General features: G+C 37.7%; 1 protein-coding gene across 2 annotated transcripts in view; it reads left to right on the plus strand.

The window, feature by feature from the left end:
* The window catches only part of RHOBTB3 (Rho related BTB domain containing 3), a 54,392-nt gene that overhangs the window by 1,479 nt on the left and 28,908 nt on the right, over positions 1-24,005 (plus strand). Inside the window, exons 3-6 of one of the 2 annotated variants that reach the window (XM_045498630.1) lie at positions 4,394-4,580; positions 13,241-13,395; positions 16,680-16,791; positions 19,962-20,327. In XM_045498630.1, coding sequence (XP_045354586.1) covers positions 4,394-4,580; positions 13,241-13,395; positions 16,680-16,791; positions 19,962-20,327 — 820 coding nt within the window. The remainder of the gene's footprint in view (positions 1-4,393; positions 4,581-13,240; positions 13,396-16,679; positions 16,792-19,961; positions 20,328-24,005) is intronic. The other variant, XM_045498640.1, reaches the window with a different exon arrangement.

The following is a 24,005-nucleotide window of genomic DNA, read 5'->3' on the forward strand; positions in this document are numbered from 1 at the left end:
CACCAAGTGTCACCCGCAGAGAGCAATGTTTTTTCATGCCTACCCTGTTGGTGATAGTGTAATATTAGTGTTCTAAAAATAAAGTCCTCTGAAAGCTCAACACAAGCAAAAATAAATTTCACTGGGGCAGTTCAGAAATAGGACCCCTGGAAAGGAGAGGAAGAGACAGGGACTGAGAATTAATTTTAAACCACTCATTTGCAACACTATCCACTTTTGAAAATTTTAATTCATGTTTTTAATTTTAATAATGCAGATACTCTTGATATATTAGCCATTTGTTTTCAGTGACTCATAAATCGGAAATAATAATACTGCGTGGAATTTTCAAAAAGCTTTAAAATTTGCAATAATTAGAAGAAATTGTAATAAAGTCGATAAAATTCAGTCTGATTCTTGAGTACTTGATAAAGGAGAAAGGAATCTACTCTGTGACACATAAATATTTTTAGTACACAATAATGTAATACTGAGGTATGCAATAATAGTAATAATTTTAATGTTTTCCTTTAATCTTATTTGGAAATTTCTTATTCTTTACTGGTATTGGAGTTATAATATTATAACTAAAGCTCAAGATTGTATTTTATAACAGAAGAAAGCTGAGTGTCTGAAAAAGAAGATACAAATTCTCATTATGTGCGACTGTATGTTTAAATAGCAATTTTAAAAATCTAGATCAGGTGCTATGGGGAACTGATACACCTTTCTAAAGGAATGTATGGAATGTACATAAAAAATGTCTTATGCAGATTATGGCAAGAAAGGATCACTATAGCCCAAACAAATTTTCAGTTAAAGGATATTTACATTAATGGGCTAAAATAAACGCAAAACAGTTTTTCCATTACTGGGTGGTATTGAATTCCCATTTATGACAGTGATGATGCTAGTCATAAGAAGCATTGATCAGGAACTTGCTGGAGTCTATGCAAGCAAATGAAACACTTTTTTTTTTCTTCACTTTGGCCATTTCATTGTGAAAGATAGTACAGTCTAAAAACTTACTGGTTTTACTACAGTCAGTGGAACAGATGTTGAGTGAGTAGAGTAAATAAATGTAGGGAAAACAAGCTGAATTTGGATGTTAGGTTTTACATTTCCTGTTTTTTCTTTGAGCTGTTAGCTCTTTCCTGTTTATGTTGATAATTTAGCAAAAAACAGTACTTGTGATCATGTGTTGTAGTAAGTGAATGGATTAGAATAAGCGTCTGTAGTCTAGATTTTTGCCATATACTGATTGTTGCGTTTTATTGTGTTAATCTTAACCTTTTGTTTGTTTAGACTCTGGTCCTGTTTAAGGCATTGAGTTGGTAACCAGGTACACTTTGGGGGTTATAATGATCTTCAAACATGAGGGAATATATTTATAGAGTTTCTCTTCTCAGGTGCTTTTCTTTTTTTGGTGGTAAGTAAAAGTCCATCAGAGATACTCAGGTGGATTGTATTTATCAGCTGATACTTGACATGTACTGAAACATAATATTCAATATAGCAGAGCAGATAGAGCACAGGTTTTGACAGCAGAAGGACCTGCTTTCAGATCCCCACATTGCTACTTAGAGATTTTCCTTGGTTAAGTCAGCGATCCTCTCTTAGCCTCATTTTTCCTATGTATAAAATGAAAATAATCCCTGCCTCCTAGAGCTGTGCTGAAGAGTAAATGAGGGAGCACGTGTAAAGTTCTTAGTGTAGAAGCAGACGTGTAGTAGGCACTCAGTAGGTGGTAGCTCCTATAATGTGTTTATTACGACTTCAATATAGCCATGTGTCACACTAAGCAGAAGTTTTCGTATACATCATTCAAGGTTCACACAAATGTAGTGAATTTGCCACCACACTGAGGCAGTGGTATTAGTACTTAGTACTAAGTGCAAAGTACAAAACAGTACTTTGCAGCCCCATAGTCAAGTAGAATACAATTGTTTTGCTGCAAAAATTTAGATTATTTAAAAAAAAATGATTTCCATTCTCCCAATGTGGCTCCAAGCTTTGCATTGCATAACCTCCTAGAGGAAATCCTGGAAGTGATTTACAAGGGGTGGGAGAATTTGATTTCCTTCATATTTCTAGAAACCAGGGAAGCATTTTCTCTTTGACACAGTTTGACTAGGAATGTGGTGTTATTTCCTTGGAATTGGAATGAGACAGTTTGTACTTCTCTTGTTTTTTCTGTAGATCCATGGCCTTACTCTGGATCCTTGCGGTATATATATTTGGCACTTTTAAATTAATGCATTTCATATTCATTTTATGTAGTTCATTATTTAGGATGTCTCTCTCAAACCCATCCTCTTTTTTTGTGTGTGTGCGGTTATGTTATTTTATTTCTAGATCTTTTCCTGTTTACCAGAGATATTCCACAAAAAGCAATGAGGTAACACATGCACACTTTTCTTGTGCAGGATTTGAAACTGATGTTTTAAAAATACAATTATTTACAGTGTTTATATCGTCAATACATCCGTGGTAATGATGCCAAAACCCATTTTCTCCTGACACTTCCCTCTCAATGTTTCCTTTTTTTCCTAGTACACCTCTCCAGTAACTCTGGAATTTTAAACTATTTGGAATGCAAAGAGCAGTTACTTTTGATTTGTTCTGTCAGAGTTAAATAGATGTTTCATTTGGTCCACCTATTTCTAGTTGTTTTTTTTTTTTTTTTAATCCCATTCATCTGACTTTGTTCTCTTTCTTTGTTGTACTTATATACCCTGTTATGCTTGTTTACTTTGAACTTGGATACTATAGCAGATACATTTGGAACTGAATGGGTTTGTGGTTTGGGATTTGGAAAAGAGCATGAGTGTGGAGCTCTGCTGGGAAGCCTTCACATTTTCTTGATCTGTGTCCCACTTCCCTTCTCCCCGCCTCTTCCACCCTCCTCCAAGCTTAAGACTTTGCCTTTGCTGTTTATGTCCCCATAGTTTGTCTACTTTTCTTTGTTGGTTTTTTTAATCTTCCTTTTTCAGTACTCCCACTTTCAATAAATTCGTGTCCAAACATTTCAAAAAATCCATGTCCAAACATTTTGCAGTTCTCATTACTCTGAGTGTACTCATAGGAAGTAGGTGGGTTGGGGTGGGTGCAGGGATTTGGGGGAGGCCTTGCTGGGGATGGTGGAGGTCCTGGTGAGAAGCAGCTCTCTCTTCTAAAGGGCATTGCTGTGTAACACTTCTCCAGAATTTTCCATCATAGGGTGAAAGCTCTGTCACATGGATCTTGACTGATTGATTTCAGCATTATTACCCTATTTGGGGCTCATATTTTTAAGTGCAAACTTTCATAGCCCAACAGTTTTTGGATCTGTTAGCCACATCTAACTATTTTCTTAATCTAGCCATATTATATCCTGGAAATACATACTAAAGGCCACAGGAAAGGACAAGTAATGATTAATAGTTAACTAGAATATGAGGAAAAAAGCTACTAATGCCTACTTAGCTGTGGTATTAAGATATATAAACATATTTTTCTTATGCTACTATTCACATAAAGCCTTTGAAAAATACTTTTGAAGTATCAAAGCTTTTAAGGAGTAGAGTTCATAATAAATTACTTTTGGCCCTGATTCTATATAGTGGTAATTATTAACTGTAGTCCAAAAGTAAAAATTTCAAGATTGAAAGGTTTATCCTGAATTTTTAATTTATATAAGCTAAAAACAGGAATTGAAAATCTCTTCCTTACCATGTTGACACTTTATAATACATAGTATCTTTTTATAAGTCATACGTCCCTATATACACACATACATTATATATATACATACATATATATATATATATATACATACATATATATATATATATATATATATATATATATATATATATATAACTGTACCGTCCAAAGGATGAATTAAGTTGAAAGGTATGTATAAATTTTGAAAATATGTATAAAATACATGGAACTCCACAGAATTCACAATGCATTGCCATTTAAAACACTTGAACACTCCTGCAGTGTCTAATTGGGTCACAGAAAATCCTCTGAAGCTTCTTGACTCATACTGATGCTCTGGCATCTACTGCCATAGTGTTAACATTTTCAAATTTATTAGGTGATAAAAATATGGCATAATTTTAAAACAAAGTGCTTATTTTTAAGTGCACATATTGAAAGAAATTGCGTATTTCATCACACAGACAGTGATTCCCTAGATCTGTCTCAGAGTACAACAACTACACTGCTGAATAGGCTAAATGAATACATAAAAATTGAAGAGTTGGTAGGCTTTAAATATTTTTAATTTTAGATAGTTACTTATTTAAAAATAAATTCTTTTTATGAATTACAAAAATTATAGGAAAAAATTTAATGTGTTACATTTTATTTCATGATTCATTTGAAGACAAGTAGACTAAAAAGTGCTCTTTGCATTTTGGTTTAGGACATTTTTGACAGTGATTGGTATACCTCTAGAAATCTAATTGGGAGTGCTGACATCATTGTGATCAAATACAACGTAAATGACAAGTTTTCATTCCACGAAGTAAAGGATAATTATATTCCAGTGATTAAAAGGGCATTAAATTCAGTTCCAGTAATCATTGCTGCTGTTGGCACCAGACAAAATGGTAAGTATTTAATTTTTTTTATGATGAGAATGCAGGTACCATGTTAATTTTAAATAGTGCTAAGTTTATTCATGATTAATATGGGGCTTTTTTTGGGAGTAAAATCACTGCATTCAAATGCCAGCTGTTAATCTCTTCATCACATGGTATGATAGTGAGACATCAAAGTAAAGTGTCACGGACTACTGCTGTGATTCTGATGGGTACAGATTTGTCTTCTAAATTGTTCTACGGTAGTGAAGGAAGTCAGTACTTGTGTTCTTTTGATACGGGAAAGGTATGAGGCTGGCGCTGAGCCCTGGAAGATTCTTTCTGACATTCTGAAGGTCTATCCAGTGGGAAGGATAGATTGTCCGCAGAAGGAATTGGGCTTAGGTGCAGGGTTTTTAGGTAGCTAGTAAGGAGCAAACTGAATACACTGGCAACACCGCCTGAGGGAGTGGAAGTGTTGACTCCAAGGCTACTGGATTCTTTTGGTTCAGCCAGTGCCAGCATTCGCTGCTATGCATATCATTGTCAGATCTCCTAGGGCCAACTTGGAATTCACTTTGATTTGGTGGTATTTTGATAGTTCCATCTTAGTGGTATTTCCTCAGTGAGGCTGGCTTTAAAATTTTATTCATTGATTATTTTTCCTTTTCATTAAGGTAGAGCAAAGTAAGGGATGTAAAGTTCCCTAATCCCAGAGTACAACTTAATGCCTTCCTACATGTACATGTATCTATGCAGCCGCCTCACAGGTCAAGATTGAGAACATATGCCTCACTTTGGAGGGCTCTCTTATGCCTCCTCCTAGTTAATAGCACCCCTCCCTGGAGATAACTGCTATTCTGACTTCTAACAGTATAGATTAGTTCTACGTATTCTAGAACTTCATACAAAAGGAATTATTCTGTATGTAGTACCTTGTGTCTAATTTCAGTTAGCTTAATATTCTGGGCATATATCCATGTTGCACTTAACTATATTTTGTTATTTTGGTGTATATTTTCAGTTGTGTGAATGTGCTGTGATTTATTTATTCACTCTCCTTTTAATGATGATGCTTAAGTTTCCTAGGAGTAGGATTTGGGGTCATAGTGGTAGGTTAGCATTAGAAGACACAAAGTAGGCTTGACCCTTCCTTGACCGCACATCCCCTCTACTTCCCTAAGTTTCTTTTTATTTCAGGCCTCAATTCTTGAAAGAGTCATCCACACTTCCTGAGTCCACTTCCTGACTTCCCATTTATTCTTCAGCCCACTACAGTCTGACTTTGACTTTCGCAATTATACTGCGTTTGTTCTCACCCGTGGTTACCAGTTAAATGCTTATTGACAAATTTGACATCCATTTACATTTACCCTTTAATTTGATTTATATTTTAATAACAATTCATCCTTTGAAGTTATTCAAACACATCTCTCCCTTCAATTAAAAAAGCTATTCTTTGTTTCTTGGTTGTTTTAATTCTCTGTCTTCTTACTGGTCAACACCACCCCCTACCCCCGTACACATATTGAACCAACACAGCACTAGTTGTTTCCCAGGGTTTCATCCTTTGGCTTCACTTCTTGCTGTTTACTCTGACCTTGAATTTGTCAATCTGTTGCTTTACCTTTCCCTGTGTAGACCCTGATGAATACCCAGTCTGTTTCTCTGGCTCTAGTTTCTCTCCTGGCCAGTATCTCCACAGAATCTTCCTCTTTCTGCTGAATTCGCTGCCTTGGTGAATGATGTCAAACCCATTCATTCACCCAAACTAGAATCATCCAACCCAGCTTTCCTCCCATTTCCCATATCCAGTTGACTAAGAAGCCCTTTTGGTTTTACATTTCAAATAAACCTCAAACTCCACGCGTTCTCTTTTTCTTCATTGGATTTCAGATCTTAGTCATGTAATTATCTGTCATAGTGGCCTTCTTTTTGGTCTCAAGGGGTAGTTCCTGATTTTGTAGGACCTGAAACTTAAATAATCTTAGAGGTCCTTGTTGGGAAAAAAACTACATTACAGATACACACATGCACACTTATGAATATTTAGAATGAGAAAAGGAAGCATGGTGAGTTGCAAATCTAAAAAGCTGTCAAATACCACAGACATTTAAAAAACATGTCTACTGTTTAACAGCTTGACATTTCTTTAATTTTCCTTATGTTTTTTGGCTGTGCAGTCTTTGATCACTTTTTCCTAAGGTAACTGCTTTTGTTATTTTCTATGTAGAGAAGAATATGAGAATTAGTTTTTCTTCCAGCGTATTTCTTTGCTCTTCACATCTTTTTGGTGCTGGGCATTATAGTTTGTGTTGTGTTCCTCTTTCAGCTTGGCATCTTTGTCTTCAAGACACCAAAAAAGTCTGCACATTGGGTGACAGAAGCATTCCGGAAGGCTATTCGTGTACCAAGACAGTTCTCAAACATTTAACTGTACAAGGAAGTGACTACAAACCACAGATAATATCCCACTAAACCTAAATTTCAAGTCCCATTAGCAGGATCCCCAAAATGCCTGTCATTACTTCAGAGCTGCCTGACGGAAGGTGAAGGGAGTTGGAATGGAAAAGAGACAGTGGTCTTAACCAAGCATAGTTAGAATATCTTACTTTGCAAATTTTACAAAAGCAAATGATGATGTTAACCATCTATTGCTTAGGTTTCTCCCAGGGCTTTGGAAGGGACCCACAAGATAAGGGTTCATCGGCTTTATGGTAAATTGGCCTCTGGTCCTTCTGTTCTTGCCTTGCTTCTTCCTGAAATAAATCCTCTCAGAATAATCATCCTAGAATACAAGTCAGATCATGGTAGTCATTGCTTTAATGTTCCTTAGAAACTCTCTTCTTTTTTCCTTTTATTTGCAAAATTTCAAACCTAAGAAAATTGACCAGAATAGAACAGTGAATCCCAGAGATTACAAATACACACATGCACACACATCCTCTCTCTTTCTCTTTCATTTGGGAGTAAATTATAAAATTATGGGATTTCTTCAATCCTAATTAATTCAGCATGTGTTATGTAAGACAGTGCCATTCTTCTATCAACCATAATGCAACCATCATTCAAGAAATGTGACATACTATTATCTATTGTATTATTATTTTAAATACAATCCATATTCACATTTTCCCAGTTGTTCCAAAGCTGTTTTTTTTTTTTTTTAAATCCAGAATGTCATTAAGGACTACTCATTGCATTTAATTGTTATGTCTGTCTAGTCTTTTTAAATCCAGAACAGTTCCCCATCCTTTTTTTTTTATCTTTCATAACATTGACATTTTTAAAGAATCTGAGCCCATTATTTTGCATAATTCCTTCAGTTGTGATCATTGTGATTGCAAAATAGTGATTTTCTGTCATTCCTCCTACACTTATTAGTTGGTATTCTTCTCTAAATAGAGCTTTCCCTTCTCTCTGCTCCCACATTTTTTAGAATCATTATGACTCATGGCTTTGTTTTTTAAATTACATATTTTATAATGTTTTCTTCGTATGCTTTCTGTTGTTTGTATTACCCCAAATTTGCATGAAGGAAGGCTTTTCAAGCTAGTTCTGATTAATGTTTGAGTCCTTCCTTATTTTCTGACATAAGATGTTCTAGGCTCACCTTATTCTGCCTGCTCCAGCCCTGGAAATCTGTCATTTCTTCAGGGAGCCCGGGTTCCATGTGGTGAGCAATGATATTTAGAAACCAAGATCTGGACTTTAGGGGTGCTCATAACTTTAAGTGTCATTGCTTCAAGACCCTTTCATTGGATAGAACCATGTATTTCTTTTAATCATGGGTTCCTACTGATTCCATTATTTTCATCCAGTATTTGGATCTCACTTCAATAATTTTCTCTTATAAAGTCTTATCTAAAATGCAAGATCCTTCATGATATAGCTCCTGACTGCTTCTTCAGCCTTGTAGAGTGTAATCTTTTGTGTCTTATGTACCTGTTGCACAGAACTACTTGATGAACTTAAGGTCTTTCTTTAGATCTGGGAAAGTCTCAACTTCATGATTTCTTCAGATATCACCTTCCCTACATTTTCTTTACTCTGTCCTTTTTGTTCTCTTATTAGACTGATGATGAGACTTCTAGATGTCTCCTCTGTTACTTTTATCTTTCTTTTGTATTTCCGAACCCTTTATTTCTCTGTGTTGTATTATGGGAGAATTCTTTGGTCTTTTTTCCTAGCTCACAAATTACTTCTACTGGGTCTCTCCTGCTCTTTTACATTATTACTTTTTTTTTTTTTTATTTCAACAGTTTCTCACATCCAAGATCTCTAACTGGTTGATTTTCATGTGTTAAGAATGTAAATACTTTAAGAAGAAAACCTCTCTCAATTAATTATATTTACTTTAAGATTTTGTTTTGATTGCTCTATTAAGTCTTGTTCTGAGGGGGGGCATTCTAAGTCCTTTCATCTGATGAGATTTTATTTCATGGTGTGGATGCTTTTTAAACTTTGGGTAGTTTTTTTTTTTTTTAAAGTTTATTTATTGACTTTGAGAGTGGGCTGATATGTGTGTGCACACACGTGAGCAGGGGAGGGGCAGAGGGAGAGGGAGAGAGAATGAGAATCACAAGCAGTCTCCATACTCAGCATGGAGTCCGACTTGGGGCTTGATCCCATGACCCTGGGATGATGGCCTGAGCCAAAATCAAGAGTCGGGTGCTCAACCACCTGAGCAACCCAAGCGCCCCTGGATAATTCTTAATTTGCCTCATTTTGCAGTTTCGATTCTCTGTTGGATTAACGCCTTTCTCCTCCTCTGTCCAGTTGCTCTCTGGGGTCAGGGTAGGAGTGAGAGCTCATATGAGATCTGCAAGCCTAGCTGCTTCCACTGAGGTCTCCAACTAATCTCCACTCAGTTGCCCTTGGGCCTCCTTGTTGTGCCCCCATCAGTGAGCACTGAGTACTCTTAATGTTCTCCAGTGCAAGACTTCCCACCTGTCCCCTGAGCCTCAGCTTCCCTCTTTGGTCATACGCTATCTGCCTTCAGCCTTTCAGGTGCTCCCAGTTTCTGGGCTGATGAGATTCTCTCCTCTTAATTTTTGAGTGTGGCTGTATACGCACATCTCCCTTCCTCCTTCCCCAACCCCTCCCTTCCCCAACCCCTCCTTCCCCAACCCCTCCTTTCTCGCTCCCTCCCCCTCTCCTCTCCCTCCCCTTTATTTAATCATTTCTGTGGTTTCTCTGGGAGAGGAGATTGCAATGTGAGCTTAGCTTTCCATTTTGAAACTGGAAGCTAACATGTTGTGTTTTTTCCTCACATCCAGACCTTGCATATCCTCCCCACCCCTGACTGGAGTGCCCTTCTGCACAATTCCTGTTATCTGTATGGCAAATTCATCCTTGTCTAGTAAACCAGTGCCTCCTTTGTGAAGCCTTCCACAATCCCTCAGGCAGAGTTAATTTCCTCTCTTATGTTCCCATGATGATTTTGTACACCTTTATTTTAGTATTTATTATATTTATTATATTATAATTCTGTGCAGTCCTGTCTCTGTTGGCCCAGTTGACTCTGAGCTTTTGTCTGTGTATCTTTGTATTTCTTGTTTGATATATGGTAAGTGTTCAGTAAACATTTGCTCAATTAGTGAATGAGTGGTCTTAAGATGAAATTAATTTCACATAGACATGTGATTGCAAAGTAATTAATTACCAAGCTAAATCTGATATTCAACCCAAGGACTTGTATTGCTTCCCTCCCCGAGTCCCTTGCGATACATGTAGCTGTGTTGGGTGTTCTGGTAATTCCTCTCTTGAGTTCTTTTTAGAAATAGTTCAGCAAAAACAATCAGTCTTACTATTTTCCTTTGTTACACGTGTTTTGACAAGCTTGACTATCTATGTATGTCTTCATCACATTTGGATTTGAAAAAATTTTTGGCTTTTTACTAAATATTGAATCTATCTCTGAAAGAGAATTTTTTTTTCTGACCATGCCTCAGGGTATTCATAGCCTTGAGCTCCCCCAAATGGGCATCCTGTCTTCTTTTCATTTTGAAGTTCTGATAGAGCTGAGTACATCGCTAAGCTAGAGTTCTTAAAAGTTCTTTCTAAAGCTTTCAGGCACTGGCAACATTGTAAGAATTACCCTTCAGATTCTGAAAGCTGCTGCTTTGAAAGAGACCCAGTTCATTTGAATTCCAGAGTTACTTTGTGTTTGCTTTAAAAAATAGACGTTTCTGATAACACCTTAAAAGATTATCATGTAAGAGAAGTAAAAAAGACTACAGTGTTAATGAGAAGTCTAACACTGATTCACAGAGTCCCTGTGACCCTGAGGTAGGCTCACAGAGTGATCTGAAGAAAACACCACAATTTAAAATTATTTGGGTCTTCTGATTGTTCCTAATGAAATGCTTAATATAGGTTTATTTATTCCATAAATGTTTTACTGGCTTTCCTGCTATATCCAAAACATAACGATGAGACATTTTTTTCCTTCCGGGTGCATATGAACAAAAAGAGGTGTTCTGTGACACACGGAGATTGTGAAGATTAGATGTGAAGAGGGGTTTTCTAGGCATGTGTGTCAGTAAGGGTAATGGCTACACACAGCGGAAAACCTTTCTCAGCTGGGTTAAACCTGAAATTAGTTGTATTTTCCTTCAAATCAAGATTACTTGTTAAAAATTTTTTACATTACATTCACTTAATTTTCCACTTGAAGCACTTGGCTTTATTTTTGTTCAGAAATACAGTTTAATAAGATGGTCTGCCTACTCACCCCATTCCATCAACATAAGGAGAGCTTTGTAGACATAAGAAGGCTTCTGTCTTCAGAAAATCAAAGGCACTGTTTATCAATCTTTGTAAAGAATGTGAAATACCATTGTGTTATTTTTCAAGATAGGCTAAATTCTGTATAAAAACTTTATGTGCTCCAGAACTAAAATGATCTTTTACTAAAAGTAGAAGCGAAAATTCAGAAATCATGGCTTAATTTTGAGAACCCACACTTAACTTTTAAATCACTGTATCTTTATTCAGTAATTCTTCACTCAGACTAAATTTTTATCCTATCTTTTGTTTCACTTTACTTACCAGATAGAGCAAGTAACAGTTGTATCATTGTTTTCCATTTCTGACACACCAGGAGACTTGTCCAGGGCACTCATCTTCCCTGACCCTCACTTTCCTCCTCTGCAGAAGGAGGATGTAAATTGCTGGTCTCTGAGCTCTAAAATGCTTTCAGTGAAGCTGAAATTATTACATAGTTACGTACATAGCAGGCACATGCACTAAACCTCCTTAGAGTATACTCCATATGTATATACACATGCTCTATCTATATGCAGGTGCTTGGTAAGGACTTTGCTGTGTATGCTGTGGTAAGTTGCCCAAACACCTTTTGAGGGCCACCATCCTTCCTCCCTCAGGTACTGAACTGCTGGCTGCTGATTCACAGCTGAATCTCCTCCTAGGGACTGGGAATTACCTTCCGCTGGTAGAAGCTGCCTACCCAAGGTTCTGCCTCACCCATGGCAGCCCTCATCTAATTACTCATTATCTTATTTGATACAGGGACACAAAGGCCCAGCTCTCTTTCCCCCAAATGAGGAACCATTCATTCTAAAGGGCCATCTGAGCTCCAGACTTCCCAGTAGGATCTGCTGAGATCTTTGTTGTAGCTATATTGCAGTTCAAATTTTTTCTCTGCCCAGCCCCATTTCCCTCACCCCTGAAACCGTTTGCTCCCAAGAGCACCTCCCTCCCCAATAAACCTCCTGCACACCAGTCTCCATCTCAGAGTCTGATTCTCTAGGGAAGCTAATCTATAACAAAATGCATTTCTAGAAATGGATTTATCCCCCTTTGACTTGGCTGTCTTTTATACAATGACATATCTGATGTGTCATGAAACAAAACAAAGCTAGCTGATGAATTCATAGATGAACATACATTTTTAGCTTTACTAAGAAGTATTCTTAGAGATGCTTGATCTACCACCTTCCCAGTCATAGATCTGTACATGGTACAACCATGACTCTTGGGATAGTTCACATTTTTAATAAAAACGTTTTTATTCTTTTAGTTTATGATTTTTTAATCTTGAAGAGAAAGATAAGTGATTGAATTTGGTCTTTGTAGTTGAATACTTTAGAGTCTAATAATTAAGATGTTTGGATTAATAAGAATGTACTTTATGTGAAATCTCCAAAGAGAGTGGCAGTTTTGTAGCCTTGAAGATTCAGATCTAGTCAACTTGGTGAATATATTTCAAGTTTATCACCAAAAAAATAAATAAATAAATAAATAAAAAATTAAAAAAAAATAAAGAAAGAAAAGAACAAAGACCCAACCCATGGCAATTAAATTGTTAAATTTGTACTGATACTCAGGATGTCAGGATTGTATAAAAGGAAACATGTCCTCCTTTACTAGCTGATTGGCTTAATTACTATAATAGCCTTGGTAATGTATATTCACTTATTTTTAAATTCTTTTCTAAAATATGGTTTCTTCTTCTTGCACTTAAAGCTTGTTTACTTTGGGGAACTTTATATTAACATTGATGCTTTTTATTCAGAATCTAGTGGATAGATGGTGGGTGTGCTAACTGTCCCTGAACTGTGGTTCTCGTATGAGCTCTTGCTTTGTTGTTTAATGTTTAGATTGTCCATGTATATTTTTTCCTATTTAATTTCAAAGCTCTTTGTTACTTGTATTTATTTTCTCAGAAGAATTACCGTGTACATGCCCACTGTGTACCTCAGACAGAGGGAGCTGTGTCAGTACAACTGAAGGGATCCAACTTGCTAAAGAACTAGGAGCCACCTATCTTGAACTACACAGCCTTGATGACTTCTACATAGGAAAGTATTTTGGAGGAGTGGTAAGTGGTAATCCCTGTTATGTAAATTAAGGTCCTTTGTCAGGTTGGCTGGGAAGGTATTTTCTAGAACCTCAGTTAGAACTTTAGTTTTAAAAACATGATTGGTTTTAACTTCGAGAAATAAAATGAGAGTAGAGGAAAGGTTTTGTCAGAGTCAAATTACAATTTTATTTTTCTCTCCAAATTAAACATTTTCTATCATCTAATAAAGTATTTTGGAATTTTCCACTTGGTGACAGTTTATTGGTTTTTGTTGTATATATCAAAAGCATGTTTACTCACACAAACCTGTTACGTCAATTTTATTAGTAATCTTCACACAGTTCATTGAGCCTCATAACCTGATCATTGGGCCCTGAAAGGTTTTTATTTCTATCTACTATTTGAAAAGAATGATTTTTCTTCCTCTGTGTGTGCTTCGGCAATATTTCATATACTCCTAAGTGATGCAGCTCAAAAATATCCATAGAAACTACTTCTACAAATAGCTTGTTGTTGGATATGTGAGAAGTTGGGATTTGTTTGCTTTGTTGCAATGGCATTTGTTGGGTCTTGCAGGCATTTGGAGGCCCTTCTTAACCCACAGAATCTACCCTACAATATTAGGACTGCATGGTGCTTGGAGAATACTGTGGAGTCATGCCATTTAAAACTGCCTTTGAAACTATCATTTCAACTCCCCAACAGGTGACTCCTTTCAGCAGACAAATTTGGTAAACACAGATAAGAGGTTTAAACCAGTGTAAACCCTTCATTGAGCAGAAGCACTTTAGACTTCTCTGTTAGTTCCCCAGCTCTTTATCAAGTACTCTTTCCAGTATGCCGGATTATTCATTATGTAGATTTGTGTCCAAATGTTGAGGTCTCCACAGATGACTGTAGAAATTTCATTTGTTGTGAAGTTACTAAACTCCAAATAAGAACCAGTGTTAAAGTTGGTACCAAATATAAATGGTCCTCATTTCTATCACGTGTAAGTGGCTATTTTTAACTCAGTAATGTAGAGAAACAATAATATAGCTGCATTAAGAAAGATATACTCATAATATTGATATTATCAATGACTGTGAGAAACTTTTTAAATTTATTTACAGTGACAAATAAAAAGTAGAAAGGGTTAGAAAGATAGACAGGACTCAAATCTAATATTGTAGTGGATTAAAAAAAGTCTTAGTCTAAGAATCTTGTATTTCCCTGAAATACCTAGGAAACTGGGGGAAAATGATAGTTTGGTTTCTTTTGTTGGAGGGGGGGGGGCCTGGTTCTCTTGGGGTATGTAGGTCTCCTTGTGTTCTGCTCCACCTCCCGAACCTGAAATTCTCATGGTCACACTTCCCACCTGCCACCTCCCATGTTCTCTGCTCTCTTTCTCTTCCTCCTCCTTGTTTGTCTTTGTTCCTAACACCTAGTGTTGCAATTAGGGTTGGAGGCATGATAAGGATTGAAGATGTGGTCAAGGTTGGGAGAAAAGACATGACAGTTTCTTTTTTCCCTAAGACTTAGTGAGAATATGGAAATAAGATCAGAGTGACCTTTTCAGATTCTTGAGTAGTGAAGTATAGCTGTGATCTTGAGTGTAAGAAATAGTGGCGTTTGCAGGAATATAGATGGAGATGATAATGTCAGAGTGAAATCTTGTGTTTGAAAAAATACTTTCAAACAGAGAGGGAAGCAAACCATAAAAGACTCTTAAATACAGAGAACAAACTGAGGGTTGATGGGGGGGGCAGGAAGGAGGGGTAAGTGGGTGATGGGCATTGAGGAGGGCACTTGTTGGAATGAGCACTGTGTGTTGTATGTAAGCGATGAATGACGGGAATCTACCTCCAAAACCAAGAGCGCACTGTATACACTATATGTTAGCTAACTTGATAATAAATTATATTAAAAAAAAAAAAAAAAAGAAAAACTCTTGTGTTTGAGAGTCGAGGATGAAAACCTGGGAAGAAGAGTACATGCCCTTGAGCTTTAGGGAGCCCCATCTGACCCTCCTCCAGTTGCACCCCATCCCTGCTCCCACATATGGCACGAGATGACGGAGCCAAGCGCATTTGCCCACCTGCAGCTAGTAGCCCCTTCTAGACCTGCACCATCCAATATGGTAGCCACTAGCCACATGTGGCTCTTTATATTTAAATTAATTAAAGAAAATTCAGTTCCTCAGGTGTACTGTCCACATTTCAGGTCCTCAGTAGCTACATGTGGCTAGTGGCTACTCTGTCGAATAGCACAGATATTACAGAGCATTTCCATCAACACAGAGCAGAAGGTTCTGTTATACAATGTTGTGACCATGTTCCAAAACCGAGGACCCCAGAATTCTCTTAGCAGTGCAGTCAGTCTGTTTCCAAGGCCTGTGCAGGCCTTTTTCCTGGGTCCGTCATCCTGAAGGTGGACTGCATTGCTAGTGTGTATGTCCTTAGTTCTGACAGGTGGCCGAAGGGTGACTGCTTATGAGGAATGGGGGAGGGGAGGCAGACTTTGGGGGTGTAGTCATGGATGTCTACTTGCATACATAAAGCTCCTCGAGGTGTGGGATGGAGCGGAGGGTGAGAAGAAAGGACAGCCTCCGGGCCCAGGAGTTACAGGACAGTTCCTTGTGCTACATGAAGCTCTGAGTCGTCTGAGAATTTAAATCTAAACTTGGCCTTCTCGGCTTTTATGATGATACCTCTGTCAAAGTAGGATAGAATATTTTCTACGTAATAGTTCTTTATTTATGACGTTTAAATATTTGTGTATGTGGTACATGGATCTCTGTTTGTATTTTTGCCCCAAGTCTCACAGCGTCAAGGCATAGGCCTGGAGCTGTGCATGTGTATGTGCTTAGGATTTGTAATTTCCCATATAAAGGATGTATTTCAAAGTAATTTATTCAAGAAAAGAATAGAACATATGAAAACATCCCTAGCTGATATGAGCATCTGTGACAGAGAGCCAGATCTGCCCTGCTTTGAATGTCTCTAGTATTAACTGCTGCGGTTGCCCACGAGACAGTTATTGACAGTCCCACAGTTGTACTGCTGGGCTTTCTTGATTATTCAAGAGAATGAACAGTTCCTTCTTGAATGGATAGTTTATTTATGCTTAGACAAGGCACAGTCTGTTTTACTTGATACATTTTTTGTCTTTAAATAAAAAACTTGTTTACAAGTGTTTGCTAAAGCGTACTTGTAGATGGTACCAGCATTTGAACATTTGGCAAATGTGATTTGGGGTACAAATAATCATGTCAGATACATAATTTTGTTGATGCTTTACTTAAAATTTGATTCATGTTTTAGTTGGAGTATTTTATGATTCAAGCCTTAAATCAGAAGACAAGTGAAAAAATGAAGAAAAGGAAAATGAGCAACTCGTTTCATGGAGTTAGACCACCTCAGCTTGAACAACCAGGTGCATTTACTAACCAATGTCTGCACATTCGATTGATATTTATCATCGATCACTTCACAAGTCTTAGAGCAATTGTTGCCAAATTTGAGTATGTTGATGACTCACCTGGTATTCTTATTCAGTAAACCTGGGATGGGGCCTGGAATCTGCTTTTAAAATAAGTTTCCAGGTGATTCTGAAACAGGTGGCACTTGGACCACATTTTGAGGAATAGTCTTAAACTTGAATCTGTAGATTCTTTAAAAAATAGTGTATGTGGTGAAGAGCTGTTCTAGATTAAAATCTAAGAGGGGCGCCTGGGTGGCTCAGTTGGTTAACTGTCTGACTTCAGCTCAGGTCATGATCTCTCAGTTTGTGGGTTTGAACCCCACGTCTGGCTCTGCGCTGACATCTCAGAGCCTGGAGCCTGCTTCAGATTCTGCGTCTCTCTCTTTCTCTCTCTCTCTCTCTCTCTCTCTGTCCTTCCACCGCTTTTGCTCTATCAAAAGTAAATAAATAAACATTAAAATTAAAAAAAAATCTAAGAGAAATAACAACCAAATGCAGTGTGTGAACCTTGATTGGATACTAGTTCAATAGAAACCTCTAAAAGACTCTTAGGACAGTTAGGTAAAATTTTAATATGGACTAGAAATTATATGACAGGATGGAATTATTGTTAATTTTCATATGTATGGTAATGGTTCTGTGATTAATGGAAGAATGTCCTTATTTTTTGGAAATGAATATGAGAGTATTTAGAGCTGGAGTATCCTGATGATCACGACTTACTCTTAAGTGCTTCAGCAATAGGAATGTGTAAGTGTGTGCCTATCTAGAGATAAGGCAAACATGACAAAAAATTTTTTCCCTTAAGTTTATTTATTTGAGAGAGACCGCAAGCAGGAAAGGGGTAGAGAAAGGAGAGAGAATCCCAAGCAGGCTCCATGCTGCCAGCGCAGAGCCTGATGCGGGGCTTGGACTCACAAAACTGTGAGATCATGACCTGAATCAAAACGAACAGTCAGAGGCTTAACTGACTGAGCCACCCAGGCACCCCAAACATGACAAAATATCAATAATTGCAGATTCTAAGTGAAGGACGTGTGTGTGCTTATGTATCATTCTTTCAACTTTTTTGAATGTCTGAAAGTGTTAATAACACAAGGTTAGAGGAAAATACAGTTAAAAATAAATAAATACAATTTTTATCAAAATTAAGTTTTATTAAAATTTTTGCCTATTGTTTTTAATGTTTATTTATTTATTTATTTATTTAGAGAGATCATGGGCATGAGAGTGTGCATGAGCACCAAGCAGGGGCGGGGGGCGGGGGGTGCAGAGAGAGAGTGAGAGGTAGAGAGAGAGAATCCCAGTCAGGCTCCCCACTGTCAGTGCAGAACTCAGTGTGGGGCTCAAACTCACAAACTGTGAGACCATGACCTCAGCCGAAATCAAGAGTCAGATGCTTAACTGACTGAGCCACCCAGATGCCCCAAATTTTTCGCCTAATTTTGTGATAGAAATAAAATAATAGTACTCTCTGAGATCAATTTGTTATGGATATTGTTTTAAAAAGCAGGTACTTGATAAGTATTTGTTAAATAAATCAATATAAATTAAAAATCAAGAAAATAATAAATTAGTACGGGAAGTCAATTCTGGGTTTTTACACACATGCAGATATATAAATCATGAGTGATACACATTTGCTTTGAACTTCCTGGTGTGCAAAGTGAGAGGAGACATTGTTATGTAGCAAGCTTGCTGCTTTAAATACTTTCTGGATGAGAAGATGGGTGGGGAATAGCCAAATAAACAATGTAGATAGATAGATGATTTCTTCATTCTTATTATTCAAAGCAGTTCCTCTGAGAAAAGCACAGTTCCTCTGAGAAAGCAAAGCATTTCATGCCATTTAACACTAAAAGAAATTTCTCATGTGGGTCTCCGCTGGGGGCAGTGCTGGGGGCAGTAGGTGACCTAGTAGACAGGGCCTTCAGAAGTGTCTGTAAATGCAGCCTCAGTTCAAACAGGTTGTCCCTGTGCCCTTCTGTTAGGTATCACCTGAGCATTCCTTCTGATGCTGACTTGTTCTAAGGATTGATCCTGGGCTCTGGGGCAAGTGGCTTTCAGATTGCTCTTAGCCACGAAAGGTCTGTGAAGGTGCCTTAGGCAGTGGAGAGAAGGATGAGTGGGGTACAGTTCAGGAAGAGCCTAGCCACCAAATTACCTTGTTATTATCTGTTTTATAGACTGGAGCTTTGCTTTAGAGGAGAAAATTTTCATTACTAAAGAAGTTTGAATTCTGATTGAGAAGACTGCATATCCTTCAGGCAACACTTTCCAGATAACACTTTCCTTGGCTCAGCTTTGGATAAAAGCTAGACCGCAGACATTCTATAGTTTGAGTCTGTGATGAGGGCCTAGGGTATGATCCTCTGTAGGGGTATTCTGAATTGACTGAGGGCTAATCTTTGTTAGTGATCAGACTAGGAAATGGAAGATTACATCCTTTTTTTTGGAAATTGGGAAGTCTAGCCAGCACTTTACCTCAGGTGTGCTGAGAGGAAAAAGCTGGTTCTTGTTTTACCAGGAAGAAAAAAATATTTAATTTTAGGATCAAAATAAAATGGTCAAGATGGTTTCAGACAATGGAGTCTAAGACTCTGAGCTTTGGCCTTGAGAGGTTGACATTTTAAGTTGAACAATTTCCTTCCCTTCCATTTCCAACCACGAGAGGAAAATGACTTTAAATGTGGGTTAGGTTCTTCAGAACTTACTCAGTAATTTGTTTGAATTTTTTATTTGGATAAAGTAAAGATTAACTACCAACATACTAAAATTCAGTATTTGTTGAAATAGCTTATTTGGGGACACACAAATAGTGAGAAGTACTATTTTATTGCTGTTTATGGCATTTAGTACAATTTTCACTTGCATTATAAAAATTACGATATTTCTGTGACTATTAACTCAGAATAATTAATTTATATATATTTATAATTAGGTTAAGTTAAATACAATTGCTGTTTTCGTAGGTCAAAAATGGCCATATGTTGGCAATTTCATATGGTTCAACTTAATAATATTAAAAAGAATTCTTTTGTTGTGTTTAAAAGGAACCTGAGATGTTTGGGTCTATAGACCTAAAGAATAATTTATCATATTTGTTTTCTTTTTTGAAATAGAAAAAATGCCTGTCTTAAAGGCTGAAGCATCGCATTATAACTCTGATTTAAATAATTTGCTGTTCTGCTGCCAGTGTGTGGACGTGGTATTTTACAACCCAGATTTAAAGGAAGTTGCCGAGGCCCACAAGATTGTTCTCTGTGCCGTAAGCCATGTTTTCATGCTGCTTTTCAATGTAAAGAGTCCCGCTGACATTCAGGATTCCAGTATCATCCGTACCACCCAGGACCTCTTTGCCATAAACAGAGATACTGCATTTCCAGGTGCTAGCCAGGATTCTCCAGGCAACCCACCATTACGTGTCATCGTTAAAGACGCCCTCTTCTGTTCTTGTTTATCGGACATTCTGCGCTTCATTTATTCAGGTACCTTGTTAAGTGGTTCTGGTACATTCTTGTAAGATTTGAAATGAAGTGTGCCTGTGGTCCTCAGGTGTATTGGTTAGTTTCACATTTCTCTTCTTTCTACCATCTGAGGTAAGGATTATACATAAAAGAGTATCTACTTTATATACAGGAATTGGTCCACACTTTCCATCTTCCTTATAAGTTTACTTGCTTTGGTTTTTTTTTTTTTTCAACGTTTATTTATTTTTTTTGGGACACAGAGAGACAGAGCATGAACGGGGGAGGGGCAGAGAGAGAGAGGGAGACACAGAATCGGAAACAGGCTCCAGGCTCTGAGCCATCAGCCCAGAGCCTGACGCGGGGCTCGAACTCACGGGCCGCGAGATCGTGACCTGGCTGAAGTCAGACACTTAACCGACTACGCCACCCAGGCGCCCCTACCTTGGTTTTAAATCTACTTGTGAAAATAGTAATTTCTTTTCCTACTGAGCAGGTATGGTAGTATTTTTTTTTTAATATCTAAAATGTGAAAATACAAGAGTTTTTTATCTAGTTTAAATTTAAAGAAATAAAGTTTTCAAAGTATGAATGGAAATAAATCTCTGCATCTTAAAACCTGACCGTTAATTCCCTTTTCTGTTTTACTGTTAGATTTTGGAGGGCATTGAGAGAAATTAGCAGGGTCCTTACATTCAGTTTAGGAACTGGAAACAGTATCTAAAGTTAAAGCTGAGATCTGATCCACTTTAACTATTTTATTTTTAAGTATTCTCTACACCCAATGTGGGGCTTGAACTCACAACCCCAACATCAAAAGTCACATCCTTCACCGACTGAGCCAGCCAGGAGCCCCAACTTTGACTATGTTAGGTTTTACTTTTTCTTCTGTGTACTTAATCTTTTTAGGATTGAGCTTATCAATTATTTTTCTTCTCCTTTTATATGCTGTAGCAACTATATTTTAAAAAAATAGAAGTTTTATTTGAGTCATTTTAGTCAATGAATTGAAGGTGTCGTATCTAAATATCCCATATAAGAATGGAAAAGAATTGATGTAAAATAATTGATGTTAAAATAAGATTTTATTTTTTTTATTTGGGCTGTGGTTATATAATTTTCTAAGTTAAAATAAAAATCAATGGTTTTGAAAAGTACAGTTGCAGCATGAAGATTTAAGTGGATTAAAATGTACATATATGGGGGTGGCTGGCTGGCGGAATGTCAGTAGAGTATGTGACTCTTGATCTTAGGGTCATGAGTTTAAGTCCCATGTTGGGTGTAGAGATTACTTTTTTAAAAAGTTTTGGGGCACCTGGGTGCCTCAGTAGGTTAAGTGTCTGACTTAGGCTCAGGTCATGATTGCACAGTTTGTGAATTAGAGCCCTGCACTGGGCTCTGTGGTGACAGCTTGGAGCCTGGAGCCTGCTTCAGATTCCGTGTCTCCCTCTCTCTCTCTGCCCCTTCTCCGCTCATGCTCTTTCTATCTCTCTCTCTCTCTCTCTTTCTCTCTCTCTCAAAAATAAACTTAAAAAAAAATAATATAAAAGTTTTTAAAAATCTTCATGTATGTATATGCATATACTACCTAGGAGTAGAATGGTAATGATAGGTCTTAATTAAATCCATTGTTTAGTGAATATTGGCTTGGCAAAGGCGTAAATAACCACTCCTACAGAGCCCAGTGCCTTCAGTGCAGCAGGGTATGTGTTGGGTGAATTAATGAGTAGACTCTAGTGGCTTGTGAAGCATCACATGAATAAACCAGACTAAAGATGTCATTTACTACTACAGACTTTTATGTTTAAACTTTGAGTCTCACAGTTCAGAATTTAAGGCTAATTCTGAAAATCCAAAATGTTTACATGGTAAAAGAAAAAAAAAATGTCTTTCATGATGTTTAGAGAACTATGAAGGAAGTGTTTGGCTTTGCTTTTCGATGATGTTACTGTTGAATTATTCAGCAAGTTTACTACAGTATCTATTGAATACTTTTGAAGGCACATTAATACTTTGAAGTCAGTTATATCCTCTTTGATAAGGTAGCAGTAAGAGGGCTTGTTGTGTCTCCAGTGACAGAACCTACTTGTTTTTTTAAATTGCAAAATTAATACATGCAGATGGAAAAAAAAAAAGGGAAAGAAAAAAGTTTCTTCCATTCCTCAGTCCCCTTATGTATTCACTCTGATGCTATTTGAGATAAATTAATGTGTTGGGAAATATGCATTAAGGAAAATGGAATCTTTAGGAACTGCTATTTTCCAGGAACCACACACAGTTTCCTATGGCTGGAGCATAGCGTACGAGGTGAAGGTTTGTAGGAGACGAGGCTGGCAAGCTAGGTGGAAGCTGCCTGTAGAAGCTGTTCTAGAATTTTAAGCATGATCAGACTGGGTTTGGGCAAACTCATCTCTGGTGATAGAGATGGAATAAAGCAGGCTAGACAGGAGTTTAGGAAAGAAGCTCCATTGCTCTGGAGATCAACCTCAGGAAGGTCATTACTCTGATACTATGTGGTTGGTGCTTGTCTATCATTTGGAACAGTGCTTTTCAAACTTAATATGCATGCAGGTCAGCTGGGGATCTTGTTCATGCGTCTATTCTGATTCAGTAGGCCCAGGGGGTGAGGCATGAGATTCTGCGTTTCACACAGTCTCCCAGGTAGTGCTAGTGCTTTGGACTCTAAGCAGCTGCAACACCTGCTCTTGGAAGAACTGAGTGCCGGCCACAGCCAGGGGCTAAGAGCCTGGCATTCAGTCCAGGGCCCAGGGGAGGAGCCCAGTTATCAGTCTGAGGGCACCAAGTCAAAATGGGGTCAGCGCACTGACTGATGTGAGCTCTTCAGAGCTGGAGCTGTCAGCGCCGTGTTGTAGCCCTTGCCCTTAGTTGTGGCGGGGAAAGCTTGCTAAGCTACAAGCCCTCGACCCAGTCAGTGCACAGGCCTCCTAACCTGACACCAACATGTTGCATTTCTGCTCTGTTCTCTGCTTGTATGTCAAGGCTCAGAGAAGAGGTGCTGTCAGGTAAGAGCTGGGCCACAGACCATTGACCTGGGGCTGCAGGGAGATCCTGATGCTTTGGGGAGAAGCAAAACTAAATGTTTCCGCAGGTGCCTGTGACCTATTCTTTATTTATAGAGTATAACCTCCGACTCAAGCAAAAGTTACATTATGTTTAAATTATGTTTAAAAAGACATTAAGGCTGTATTTGTAAAGACAATTTTGAAAAATGGAGAACACTTGTTAAGAGAAAAAAATCAACCAAATTCCTATTTCAAATGTCTAAACCCTGGTATTTTGTTTCATCCTCTGGCTTTTGTGCATATTTTACTGTTTATTTAGAAAATATTTTTTTTTATTTTTATTTAAAAAAAAAATTTTTTTTAATGTTTATTTATTTCTGAGACAGAGAGAGACAGAGCATGAGTGAGGGAGGGGCAGAGAGAGAGGGAGACACAGAATCAGAGGCAGACTCCAGGCTCTGAGCTGTCAGCACAGAGCCCAACGCGGGGCTCAAACTCACAAACCATGAGATCACGACCAGAGCCAAAGTCGGTCTTTCAACCAACTGAGCCACCCAGGTGCCCCTAAAAAATATTTTTTATCAAATCAAAGAAAAAGTTTAAGCCTACTTTTTTTTTTTTTTTTTTTTTTGAGACTTCAGTAAAGAGGACAGGCTTTTTTTGGTTTGCTTGTTTT

This window comes from Leopardus geoffroyi, chromosome A1, assembly GCF_018350155.1.
Source record: "Leopardus geoffroyi isolate Oge1 chromosome A1, O.geoffroyi_Oge1_pat1.0, whole genome shotgun sequence".
Classification (NCBI taxonomy): Eukaryota; Metazoa; Chordata; class Mammalia; order Carnivora; family Felidae; genus Leopardus; species Leopardus geoffroyi.